At 36.1% G+C, this 13535-nt stretch overlaps 1 protein-coding gene and 1 long non-coding RNA gene across 2 annotated transcripts; one reads left to right on the top strand and one right to left on the bottom strand.

Annotated features, from left to right (window-relative positions):
- Nucleotides 1-975: 975 nt before the first annotated feature.
- Nucleotides 976-4702, bottom strand: LOC113274938 (low-temperature-induced 65 kDa protein-like). The gene is made up of 4 exons (XM_026524360.1): nt 4435-4702; nt 3932-4288; nt 1512-3824; nt 976-1376 (listed from the first exon to the last, which is right to left on the bottom strand). The coding sequence occupies exons 1-4, from the start codon at nt 4664-4666 to the stop codon at nt 1258-1260; spliced, it is 3021 nt and encodes a 1006-aa protein (XP_026380145.1). The 5' UTR covers nt 4667-4702; the 3' UTR covers nt 976-1257.
- LOC113274939 lies at nt 4186-5058 on the top strand. Its single transcript, XR_003323336.1, has 3 exons — nt 4186-4312; nt 4621-4848; nt 4974-5058. It is a non-coding gene; the product is annotated as an uncharacterized LOC113274939 (long non-coding RNA).
- Nucleotides 5059-13535: the final 8477 nt, after the last annotated feature.

The following is a 13535-nucleotide window of genomic DNA, read 5'->3' as shown; positions in this document are numbered from 1 at the left end:
GCGAAAGGCACCCACCCCAGTAATGGGCGTGATCGTCGTGATATTTTTAAGGCTAAGTTGGCAGGGATGGCCACAAACCCTGGTTTTGATGGTGATGATGTTCCTAATTGCCCCTGCATTGATTATCAGATGCACGCGCAGGTGGAAAACATCATTTCAGTGAAAACCTTCATTCCTAAAGGAGGAGAAGTTGGTGAATTTGATAATTACGAGGAATTTCAGCAGTTTCTAACAGACAAACAGCCAGTGGGATGGGTGACTACAGGAAGAATATCACCAAAATGGTATGCTTTCTTTTAGGTAGTCTTCTCCTATTTGAGTTTTATCGCAGAGTTATTGTTTAGTGCATTAAACTTTTTTTGCTTACATTAAATGGAGAATGCAAGTTAATAGATTGTGTGTTCTGACCTGTATTGAAGCTATGCACGTTGATTAGTTATTTCAATGAAAGCGTTCACAGTGTTCTGTTTTCTGGGAGCTCAAATCATAGAATTTCTGTCTTTCCAACCTGAAGGTTGAAACAATATGATATCTCAGTCATAATGTTTTAAATAATGGAATCACATTTCACTTAAGTTACTTATACTTCTTACTCTTAGGATGGCTTATGTTTAAATCTGCGCAAGTTGGTGTTGTCATGGTTGAAATGCATAACCTTAGGCTGCTAACTTACATTTTTCATTTCTGCGGTATTCGTTATAACCAATAGTCTGTTATTCTAGTAGATAGCACCACACCACCCGTTTCATAAGGCAAAAGTCCTAAAAAATGATTATATGTATATGACGACAAGTTCTGCTGGTACATATTCATAATGACTCAAATAGCTTTGCTGCTATATATTTTTATGCTTCAGTTGTTGTCAGAATTAGCGAATCCGAAAAATAAATCAGTCTTGGTTTATCACCTTAAGCTTCGATTGAAACCTCACCCTAGAGCAGTGATTCCCATTCGTGGATAGAACAAACAGAGAAATTTAAAACAACTTGACTGCACATTAAAGAGACAAATAAAAGTTACATTCTCACTGATTTCTACTAGCACACAGAAGTATGCGAACTACATAAACAGTGTGTCAGTATCATTCTTACATTTCCTTACCTTGTACTAATATGATCACTGACACTGAGTAGGTTTCAAAACAAACACATATTTTCAAAACAAAGGGTTCTTAGCAATCCTTTGATGTCCACCAGTAAACAAAACAAGGGCTGTCACTTTTTGACTCATCAGACACAATATTGATGAATTCTCCCCCTAATGTGCAACTGTTGCAGTAGTAAAATTATGGATTTCATCCTTCTTTTCTTCGGTGCTACCCTCTGAAACTATCATCTCATCAGTGGTGGTTCCCTTGGAAATTTTATGTTCATCAGCTGCAAAATCAAAGAAAAAGAGCATATATATATATATATATATATATAATCATTAGAAAACAGATGCACTCTACATGCTGCATTTTCTACCCAAAAATTAGCCATACCAAATTTGTTAATAAAACTAAAACATACCGTTAATTTGATCACCAGTATCCTTTTTCTGCCAGAAGTAATTAACTGCTCCTTTTACCCTGTCAACCATTCCTTTGCTCGCAGTTGGGCTCTCAGTTCCTACACCAGTAATACTTCCATTATTCCCATAACCTTCATCACCCATATTCTTACTCGCAGTGCTCTCAGTTCCTACACCAGTAATACTTCCATTATTCCCATAACCTTCATCACCCAAATTCTTGCTGACAGGTGGGCTCTCACTTCCTGCACCAGTACTACTTCCATTATTTCCATAACCCTCATCATCATCCCATTGATAATCATCAGTTCCTAATCTCTTAGCTACTTCTGGTGATTCTGTTACTTTATTTATGTTCTCGGCGACTTTCTCTGGAAATTCCTCTTTTGTTTTATGCATAATACCTGATAGCACTTCACATAATGGTTTACCTTCATCCTCAAGACTTAAATTTTCCACTAAATAGTCCTTCACTGATGTACTTTTATCTTGCTCAGTTGCAAAACCTACTCCACCAGTACCCGTTTCAGTACCTAGATCCGTCGTAGAATTCGTGTTCATGCCGGTATCTGTGTCAGTGCCAGTTTTGTTTGGCACAGCAATTATTCCAGCTTTTGCATCTTTCTCAGAAACCAGGGCTATGTTTTCAGTCGCAGCAATTTGTTTTCCATAGTCACCCTCTGCTGCATTCGACAACTTGGTCTGCTCAGCTATACTTGTACCTTCCTTGTCAATCGAAGTTGAATCCTCCGCGGCAACTTTACCATTGTCATTTCCACTATACCCAAGTTTTGAAGCGACAATATTTTTTGCGGAAATTGCTGTACTAGTAATAGTTGATGCTGCTGAACCGGCAATAGCAGAGGTGGCAGACTTCAGCTTCTCAGTGTAACTAGAGTTTCTAGTTGGCTCTTCAACCACATTCATGTCATCTGGCTTGGCAACTTGGTTTGCATAATCACCAACTGTTTCGCTCCACGACTCGTTCTGCTCACCAATGCTTGTGGCTTCTTTGTCCGTCCGCTCTGCATCACTTGCAGCAATCTCACTGTTGTCATTTCCGCTATATCCAAGTTTTGAGGTGCCACCAGCGTTTGCTGAGACTTCACAATCAATAATTGTTGATGCTTCAGAAATGACAATAGCGGACTTCGCAGAAGGCATCTGCTCGGTGAAACTAGAGATTCTATCAGGATTGTCATCTAGTTTAGCAATTGGTTGTCCATAGTCACCAACTGCCGCAGTCGATGAGTTGGTGTGCTCACCAGTGCTTGTACCTTCTTTTTCCATTGTTGCAGTCGATGAGTTGTTCTGCTCACCGATACTTGTACCTTCTTTGTCGATTAACTTGGTATCCTGTGTGTCAACGTTACTAGTGTTTCCGCTATACCCAAGTTTTGAGGCGACAATATTTTTTGCAGAAATTGCGGTACTGGTAATAGTTGATGCTGCAGAACCGGCAATAGCGGACGTAGCAGCTTTGATCTTCTCGGTGTAAGTAGGGTTTCTATTTGGTTCGTCATCAACATTCATGTCATCTGACTGGGCAACTTCTTGTCCATAATCACCCGATGTTACAGTCGGTGACTCGCTTTGTTCACTAATGCTCATACTTTCACTGTCCACCAACAGTATATCATTTGTGGCAACGTTGCTATCGTCATTTCCACTGTACCCAAGCTTTGAGGAGACAACATCATCTGCAGAATCCGCCGTGTCCATCTTAGTTGTTGCTTCAGATACAGGAATATGAGACATTCCAAGAGGGATCTTCTCAGTGTAACTAGTGTTTCCATTAAGTTCTTCATCCACATTCATTTCATCTGTTTTAGCAATTTTTCGACCGTAATCACCCGCTGCTGTAGTGGACGACTTGGTCTGATCACCAATGCTTGTGCATTCATTTTCCATGAGCTTAATATCATGTACGAGAGCATTACTTTTATCATCTCCACTATACCCGAGTTCTGAAGCGACAATTTTTTTTGCGGAAATTGCTGTACCAGGAATAGTTGAGGCTGCAGAGCCAGCACAGTCTCCCGTTGGTGAAGTGATTTTCTCAGGTTTTTTGCTGGTTTCTTCATCTACATTCACGTTATCAGGTTCAGTCTCCTTGAAGCCTTGATCATGGAATAATTCTGCATTATCTGGAGTTGTTGCTTTATAACTAGCAGTTGGTTCGGTTGTTGCATCCGGATAAAATTGCTTGGAACAATCTGTTCCAGTGAATGTAGCTTTTTGTACAGGTTCCTTGAGGAAATCCATTTTCTCAAATGATTGTACTATGCGTTCTACACTTGCTTCCTTAGCACCTATTAAACACATTAACACACTGTACATAGTTAGTCCTTGTGGACACATTTAAGGCAAATGCATCAGAATAGTCTAATGCTTTCACTGACATATTTTCTTTTCATACCTGCGCTTGTAGGATCCGAGACTTTTGGCTGGTTATATCCGGATGAGTCAGTTCCAGATCTATCCTTAGGTACATAAGGATCCACCTCCAGTGGTGTGGAAGTTTCCAAACTGGTCTTAGGAGCTTCACTCAACATTCCCAATTTGGACCCAGCCTGTTCTGTATTCTCCTTTTCACCAAAATGCAGCCTGGCAGGGCAAGAAGTTTCCTTTTCACTGGAATCCATCCTCTTCGGTTTGGGGACTCCTATTTCCTCGAATTCCCGAGTTGGCCCTAAACCTCCATGTTCTACTTTTGACGCTGTTGTTCCTACATTAAGATGCTTGCTTCCAGTCTTAACTTCATCTGATTGGTGCACTGCAATCACATTTCCGGCAGCAGGTATTGCATTCAGTTTAAAATAACACAAGCTAAATATTTTGGAGGCACCATGAAAATAAGATTTTATTTGGTAAATACAGTCACAGCATAAAGTAAATGAGAGTATTAACTATAAAACTTACAAGGTTCTGCATGAACTTGTGCATCTTGTTCAAGTGCTTCGAGAAATTCTTCTTCTTCGTCATCATCATCGAGATCAAGTTCAGGATCGTGTTCGTGGTCGTGACCATGTATCTTAGAACCAATATTATCTTTAATCTTTTTAACTTTAGCTTTTACTCTCTTTATAACTGATAATTTCTTCTCAGGAAGTTCATCTTGATGGTGTGGCTCTTCAGAACTGTGAGTATTCATGTTTTACAAGACTCAACAATGTGAACAAAATTTTTGTGACAGAGATATTAGTGAAGTGACAAAGTAAGCATGAGATTGGAGTAAAAGGCCCGGGTTATATAGGCAAAGAATGAAGCACAAAGTAGTGGCATTATGGACTCATCTTATTAACAACGCCGTTGCACGTGGCGTGCATCAATTTGGTGGGTTTTTCTTTGTTGTTGTTCTAATTGAATACTAAATATTTGTCACAGATTGAACCAAAGTTTAGTGTCGGCATGCTAAGATAAGTTTGCAAATTCAGATTTTTTTCCTTTTTTTCTTTCAGGTTTGGGAGGAAGATATGCTGCAAATAGAGTTTCAATGAAGTCGTCTATCTCTATTGGTAGTTTGGTACAAGTTTTCAGTCTTTTAGAGCATCTCGAACTATTCATTTACTCGTTGTATGAGTTTCATTTCAATGAACTTGGGAATAGACAAGGTATGAAAAGGAGAGTTTAAACTTGGGAACAGGTTAAAAGCTCCACTCGGTAACGTCTTTTAGGCATAACATTTGGCAATATGTCACCAGAACTCTACCAAATGTTTTTGGACTTGCAAACGAAAATGAAATGATACTACGTTCACTGCACTCGGACGCAACAATCAAGAAGCTAGCAACTTGTCGGTCGAATTTAATAATTGGAAGACCAGATGCCCAAATTTAGAGATTGGTTATTTGAGTGCCTAGAAAATATTGAATCATCTTAAAATAATGAGTATGGAAGATACGACCGGCTAAAATCTCGATTCTTGAACTGAAAACGACCGCCCAAAAACTTGATCACTGTTGATTCCAATTCCAAGTACATAAAGATACCCTCGATTATGTATATCCATTTTGGAGCGGGGTATGACTGGCCAATTAGTACTGATTCTTCTTGTTTCTTCTTTTTCAATTGTTTTTCAGCAAAAATACTATCAACTCAATGTTGGGTTGCAATCTCTACATGTATTGCTTTTAAATTACACTCTTCTGGTACGAATAATCTATTTGATTGCACCATGAGGCAGCCAGAACATCTCATGGGATATCAATCTCATATTGCATAATTGCCTTTCTTGCATTGTCACTAATCTGGCAAATATCAGTACCAGGACATGCAGCAAGGTGTGCAACAAGATTCATACATAGTTGTAGTTGCATTTCTAGGTTTTTCAGACTTGACATAAATACACGACGATTATCGGTAGGTTTCGGAATCGGAACAGGAACAACTCTACTCCAATCCCTATCCCGACGTTCATGCTCAATAATCATATTGTTGCCAATACTTACACGGTGATCTGAAAATTCTAAATTTACCTTAAAGCACTCCAAAAGCACGTTCGACATCATTTTTTTATCCATTTGATACTTGTTGAATCTTACATAGTCGGGAACGTCCAATGTCCAACCGAAAGCTTGTACAATTGTAGTCAACTTTGGATGGATATCACCGGCAAGAAATAACCCATATTGTATTGGTGACCGTTGATGACATAATTGTACGAAGGTGCTACACCCTTTAGCATGTTATCAAAAAGGGATGAGTGTGCCAACACATTCAAATCGTTGTTTGATCTTGGCATTCCAAAAAAAGCATGCCAAAACCACAAATCATATGATGCCACCGCCTCTAACACCATAGAACTGTGTTTCTCTTTATCCCGGTAAGTTGCTTGCAAAGCTATCAGACAATTCTTCCATGGCCACTGCATACAATCAACACTACCAAGCATTCCTGGAATCCTCGTTCGGCATTTTCAGCTAGCAACCTCTGAACATCTTCAGGAGTGGGTTCACGCAAACATCTTTCTTCAAAAGTCATGCAAATTGTGTTGCCAAATCTTATTAGATAATAGTATATTGTCGTGGCACCCATATGAGTGTAATCATCAACAGTATCAGCTACCATACTTTTAAAACAAATTTTTCATCACGACAATTAATTTCATATGCGGAGAATGCCCCATAGTACTAGTTGCATTCGGACGTTGTTGCCATTCTGGATCCACTTCAAGCAATTTTCCTAACAATTTCTCGAATTTTTCTTCCTTCATTGTTTGAATTTTCTTGAGGTTTAACCAGTTTCAGGTGTAATATAATCATTCATCATTTTCGCATCATGCCACACTCGATATCGGGTAATTACACTACGTGTATGCACCTCCCTAGGTACCGCTTGTCGAATAATACGCAGTCGTTCATCCAAACACAATTATGTAAACATTATCAAAGCTTTCTCTTCTTCATCACTAGAAGTATCCAAATAGATTCCGTATTTAAATCTCATATAAGCACGCATTAGACTCATTTTGTACATTTGCAAACAACAATTATAGTATCAGTTTGTCTATACCATACATAAATACAAGTCAATCAATATTAAACATCAATAGAATAGTAGTTTACAAATATTTCATTCAACATAAATCAAGAGATGCATCACACAACAAGTAATAATCATGGATTTGTCACTAAATCTATGTTTTAATTTTGTTATTGAATTGCATACTACATACCTAACCAACCTAATATCAACAATTTCATCAAAATCAAAATCGAATTAATTTTAAACCCTAAAATTAGAATCACTCACCTTTGATGATTTTATGGATGAAATACGAAATTGAAGAATGGAATTGGTTCACCTTGGAGTGATGATCAAACCTTTTTGATTTCAACCAACGAATTGCAAGGAATCACCATGAAAATCAAAAGGAAGATGAAAGTGTTTGAAAGGGTTCTGAGAGAGGGAAAAAAGAGTGAAGAAGGAGCAGTGCAATTTTCGTGAGGTTTCTGTATATTTATGCCCCTGAAACGGATACCCGACTTCCGTTTTGGTCAAGTCAACGAGTTGACTGAAACCGATACCGAGTATCCGTTTCATATTATAAGTTTCAATGTAGTTTAGGGAAGGGATAAAAGCGTACCATAGTAACCTTGCCTGATGACCGGTATCCCTTCCCATAGTGCTTGGCTTAAGAGATAAAAAATGGGCTCCATTTTCAACTCTTATCATCCCAATCCTAGTCATTGATAGACTGTCGTAAAATTTCTTTGCGGGAGAAATCTTGGGGGAAGTTCGATGTGTCTTGAGAATTAGGAGCCAATAATCTTTCTACACATGTAGATATATGTGAAGATTTTATTATATCTTATCCTAAATTTTATAAATAACGTCATCTGCGACACTCGTAGATTAGAGTTGTTTTTATGTTTTCAACAACCCTTGACTAACAGTTGTGTTTTAGTAATTAACTGTGTCTAATTTTAATCACTAAATTGGTTGATTAACACTTGGATTTAAATTCCTGGACCAAAAATATAAAAAAAATAGATATTGTTTAAATATCCAAGGATTCAAAAGACACCATTCAAATATCCAAATCTGGGTGATTCGCCCAAACTTCTGTGTTGTATGCAACTAATTTTAGAAATAACTACCTAAAGTATTATCATGCACATCAGTGATCAACTACTGCTTATAGGATTGGACACACATGAAAACTTATTGTGTCTAACGCAACACAACAAATTATTTTTGTAATAAGGACGTAACACCACAAACAATTGAGATAAGTGTATAATTTTTCTGTGTTATGAAATCATATAGATCCAAGGAACATGCAAGACGAAAAATGGTTTGCTTAACAAACCAAAACAAATTAATTAAAAAAGTAACAGAGTATTACTGGTACTAAGTGTAATACAATTATATGCTCCAATTTCAGCAGCTACTCAGTATTTCAGCCCATAATTACCACCACTTCACTTCAATATCAAGCCCAAATTATGCCACTTCTAGTCCACTTATTTCCACGATCACCATTACTTCTCGTCTAGCAACAACACCAAATTCTATTCGAACTCGAGCGACGTACGATAGCATTTTATAACTTTACAACACCACCATCTAGCTGAACACTCCATACCCACCAGTAATTGCTATTGTTTTCTCCACTCCCTTCAAACCAATCACATCACCTCCGTTATCTCTAGAAATTAATGGATAATTCTTTCCAGTTGTTCATTTATACGATACCCACAACTAAACTAGCATAACTGGTAATGGTATTATTATGAAACTCTTTTTCTTTCTCTTTCCTCTTTCTCTCCCAAAACCCTAAAACGAAAAACTACACTGCTTGAGCGTCGTTCTGCTCAGATCAGCTCCTTTGGAGCAGATCAACGACCATCATCAACCTTTCTGACCTTTCTCCTCTCGTCCCTGTATTTTTTTCTTAGATTTCGTTACTTCTTTTGGGGTTAATCGGTACTGTTATTGCTTTCCCTTGGTTCAGTTTGCTATTTGGCTGATTAGACTGGGTTTGTGATATGATGAATGGAAGAAAGCAAGGCGTTCAATCTTTTTCAATTTTTTATTCGGACCAAGTCGCTGCAACAACGTCAACTTCTTCATATTCCGGCATTATTTTTGCTTATGTTTTAGATTTACTTGTTTCACTTTTAGCATTATATCTCTTCATTACCAGATCAGGGGGTTTGCTCCTAAATCTGAATCCTTGTTTTCTAGAACCTGAGATCCTTCCTCTAACTTTGTTACTTTGGGTTGTTGATTGTTGTTTGATGTTTGTCTGCCCCATTGGTGATGTTCAGTATTACCAAAAATTTGATAGTGCTATTTTCCGGCGATTAATCAAGTTTGATGAGCTTATTCTTCATCAACAATAGAAGAAAGGTTTCAAGTTTGGTTGTTTGGAAATTCTTCAGAAAACAGTAACAAAAAACCTAATGGTGGATTTTATCTTCTCTCTGGCTTAGGGGTATTTTTAATTTTATCTTTACTTGTCTTAGAATTAGGTTTAGTATTATGCTTTATCTGTATTCTAGCGTCAACTATAGCCAAGGAAACAACAATAGCAACATCAAGATCACTACAAAGTTCATCGATTTCAAAAAATGTTACAATGACTCCAACAACTAATACTGATACAAAGACTCCAATGCCGATTCAGTCTCGTTCCATCCGATCCAGACCTCAAAAAACTCGTCCAGAAAACCTCAGTTACTCAAGTTTATGTTACTCAAGACTGTGTTACTTAGATTTAGGTGTAAGATACTATTACTTTGAAAATCTTAGTTCATGTAAGCTACACTTACATGTTCTTGAAATCATGGGGTTGGATTTGATCCAACCACTGCCATGTGCAGTCAAACAAATTAGTTTTTTCAGAACTAATTAGGCCATGTAATACCATTTGGTGCATTTGGAATTCTAGAATGGTTTTTCAGTCTGTAAAATTAGGATGTATCGTCAAGAATTGGTGGAGATACTTTAAATCCGATGAAAGTGTAATGATCCAGAATCCTGTAACTGTTCGGCTAGTATATGATGTAATATTCTGAGGTTTTTCTTCCTTTATGAAAAAAATAAATATATACTAAACTAGCTAATACATGATTAACTGCACACATACTCATAGGTTATTTTGTAAGCTCAATATACATATTAATGATCACAATACCGTCATCGTTGGTTCTCTAAACACTAATTGGTGTTAGCTAAATCCTACGAATATTAATTGACGGAAGTAATATATAACAATAAAAATATTTACTTCACGACGTAATAAAATCTCCAAATTTCTAAAATGATTTTAATAGCCTTTGTTTGGTAGTCACCTTGATATTCTCATGTAGCGTCCTCAACGGTTGGACTTCGAAACACGTTCAATATCATCGTTTTTTATTGATTGCATAACTGTGAATGATGACTATTGTGTCTTGAAGTATTTATCCGGTACTACATATAGAAATTAAGGCCCTACATCACCGCTGAGCGTCAGACAAAGCCTCTTAAATAGGTATCTAATATTGTATTTTGGATTCAAAGTAAAACAAAACTAGAAAGGATTTGCACACAAGGAAAACTAAAAAAAACAATCTCATACATGTTAGATGAACCCTTAGCTGCATTTATAAGCTCATCAGCAAGTCACTCGGAGATTGTCTTTTTTCCTAAATACACTTTCTATAGCATTAGTTGTGAAAAGGAATATATCCTGGTTGACCCTCTTCAATGGAGAGATATCAAAAGCTTGGCGCCTTACAATACTAATTGAACAAATACTTATTGCATTTTCTCTTGGTTCGGTGATATAAAATTAGAAAAAATCGATGTAAAAGAAGCATACATAGTCGACAGATATGCCTATTGTTAGGATTCCAGTCAAGCACCACACCAATAACACCAATTATATATGACAACCATAATAACATGATCTATCCCAGAATTGAAGATCAACAACATTGTCGACGCCATATGATTCTACGAAATAAATTACACACCCATATTAATGGGGTACTGGTTTCATCCTAGCTTAAATATGGGTGAAGCCAAATTCAACCAATTTCTTCCTTGTTTAACCATGGGTGGAACCAAATTGTACGTAAACTAAAAAAGGATGAAACCAATTTCATCATATTTAAATATGGTTCAAACCAAATTTAACCCAATCTAAAATAAAGGATGAAACCAATTTTATCATGTTTAAATATGGGTGAAACTAAATTTAACTCAATGTAATATATGATGAATCTGGTTTCATCCTACATGAAATGTTGGAAACTTGTGGAGTTCCACCTGAATAATTCGGAACAATATGCTCAAGCATCGATAAGTTAGACAAGAAATCTGCTTAAAAATGTCAAGAATTATTTAATACATGATGAACCTAGTTTCATCTTAGTATAAACATGGGTGAAACCAAATTTAACCCAATGTAAAACATGATGAAACTGATAAATTTTATCTTAGTTTAGTTGTAGATGAAACCAAACTCAACCCAATGTAAAACAGGATGAAACTGGTTTTCTCTTAGTTTAGACAACCCAATATAAAATATGATGAATTTGGTTTCATCTTAGTTTAGACATAGGTGTGAATTCAAACCAATGTAAAGTTTAAGCGTGGGTAAACCCAAATTCGACCCAATTTGAAACATGATGAAACTGGTTTCATTTACATCAATCATAAGAAATTTAACATTTTTAAATTAGAAATTCAACATTTAAATTATTGAGGATCAGAGACAAAGTCGGTCAATTACATCAAATAAGTCAGTTATACCCAACTATATAAAAACAAAATTAATCAATCTCACGATCAATTTATGTCATTCTAGCAATAAAATCAAAAGAGTATTATAGTTTTGAAACTTACGAGTTTTAGAATTATCAAGAGTCTTTTTGTGAAATTTATTGATGAATTCGAACCCTAATTAGAGAATCTAGAAATCTTTAATGCTGGTGGAGTTTGTGGTTGTGATAGTTATTGTTGATGTCGCTTGATGGTTGAGAAAGATGACAATGGAGATGTTGGAGAAAGAGAAGTGGTAATGCTTAAAGTTTTTTAATGTGCAAAAACCATTGAAGCTTACACGACTCAATAAGAACACCTTCTTCTCTTCTACGAATAGTTTCATTCGTTTCCTTTCCAAATTAAGAAATTATCAAAGTAAATAACACTAAATAATTTCAGATTTTAGTTGTGAACACAAAGTTTTACATGTTTCCAAATGCATATCACTCAAATATCCTCCTAAAAAATGTTGTTATATTAATTAATATATATGTGATACAATTGGTGTCACATATAACGTAATATAAAAGAAAAATGTTGTTTGATATTGTATTAGCTTCATGAGATATATTTATTAAAAGAAAACGTCATATTTGTTACCAAATCCAAAGTACTATCTTATGTCAAAAAGAAAAGAAAAAATGATCTAAGAAGCTTTACTTTAACTTAATTGTTTTTATTTTCGTATTCTAATTATATCATCTCTGTTATTTTCCTAGACCCAAATGATTCCACGGGTATTTATTTGAAAACTCTCAAATTTGATTATTTAAGCTCATAAGACATAGTGTGGCCAATCCCATTGATCATAACCGACTTTTTAGAATTTTAACATTCACGTTTTTATCGAAACCGATTTAGTGTTTTCGCATTCACATTTCAAGTGTTTTCGCTTCTTTTTTCTGAAAAAAATAATTCTGAAAAAACCCATGAGAGGACTAGCCTAGGTGAGCCCATTAATCCCATTACCTGAAGTTTGCAAATTTTGGTTTAGTGTGGTCATGTTAATAATTTCCGCCCACCTGGGTCCGTTATTTAACCCAAGAGAGCACCCTTGGGTTTTTTCTCTCAACTAAATCATCTTAACCAGTTTGATCTGGATTAGCAGTGCATAACGACAAACCATCTTTTCTTGAAATATATATACATGCTAACTTACTTCTTGGGAAACAGGGATAATTATTTTAAATTCTCAGATTATTCCTGCGCCAGAGCTCAAGCAATTCAAGAAAGTCGTTCAACCCTATCTTGGACGTCCATGGACGATCATATCAGTTCTCAGGGCTGAATACCTTGGGGTATTCACCAAAATGATATTGTTCTTGACACTCTATTCTATGGAGAGTTCAACGATTCAGGCCCTGGTGGTTCAGTCATCGCCCGAGTAAACTGGACGATCTACCATAAGATTTCCCCTCCCGAAGAAGTTCAGATATTCACTATCAGTCAGTTCATTATGGGATCAGACTGGTTTCCCGCTAGTGGAGTACCCTTTACTCTAAGATTATCAGATTAAATTAGTAAGATTGTATGAATAGTTGAAATTTGATAAAATCATAATATTGTTTTGATATCTCAACTAATATATTGTTATGTATTAGACAACATGATACAATATTTACGATATGAACAATTTTCTTTTATTTGCACGTGTTCCATTTTAATGGTTTGTTTTAATATTCACCGAAAAATATTCAGTTTAGAAAAAAAACTCAGAAAACCAAAATTTAACTTGTCTTCCTTCAACTTTATAATAACATCAT

This window comes from Papaver somniferum, chromosome 4 (assembly GCF_003573695.1).
Source record: "Papaver somniferum cultivar HN1 chromosome 4, ASM357369v1, whole genome shotgun sequence".
Taxonomy (NCBI): domain Eukaryota; kingdom Viridiplantae; phylum Streptophyta; class Magnoliopsida; order Ranunculales; family Papaveraceae; genus Papaver; species Papaver somniferum.
This window is presented reverse-complemented; position numbering and strand designations above follow the sequence as displayed.

Bases quoted from the DNA above. Each gene is read 5' to 3' on its own strand.
- LOC113274938 (XM_026524360.1), bottom strand. From the start codon at position 4,666: ATGAATACTCACAGTTCTGAAGAGCCACACCATCAAGATGAACTTCCT. The intron at 3,825-3,931 runs GTATGAAAAGAA...TGTGTTTAATAG, and splicing joins CTCGGATCCTACAAGCGCAG to GTGCTAAGGAAGCAAGTGTA. The intron at 1,377-1,511 runs GTATGTTTTAGT...TTGATTTTGCAG, and splicing joins TACTGGTGATCAAATTAACG to CTGATGAACATAAAATTTCC.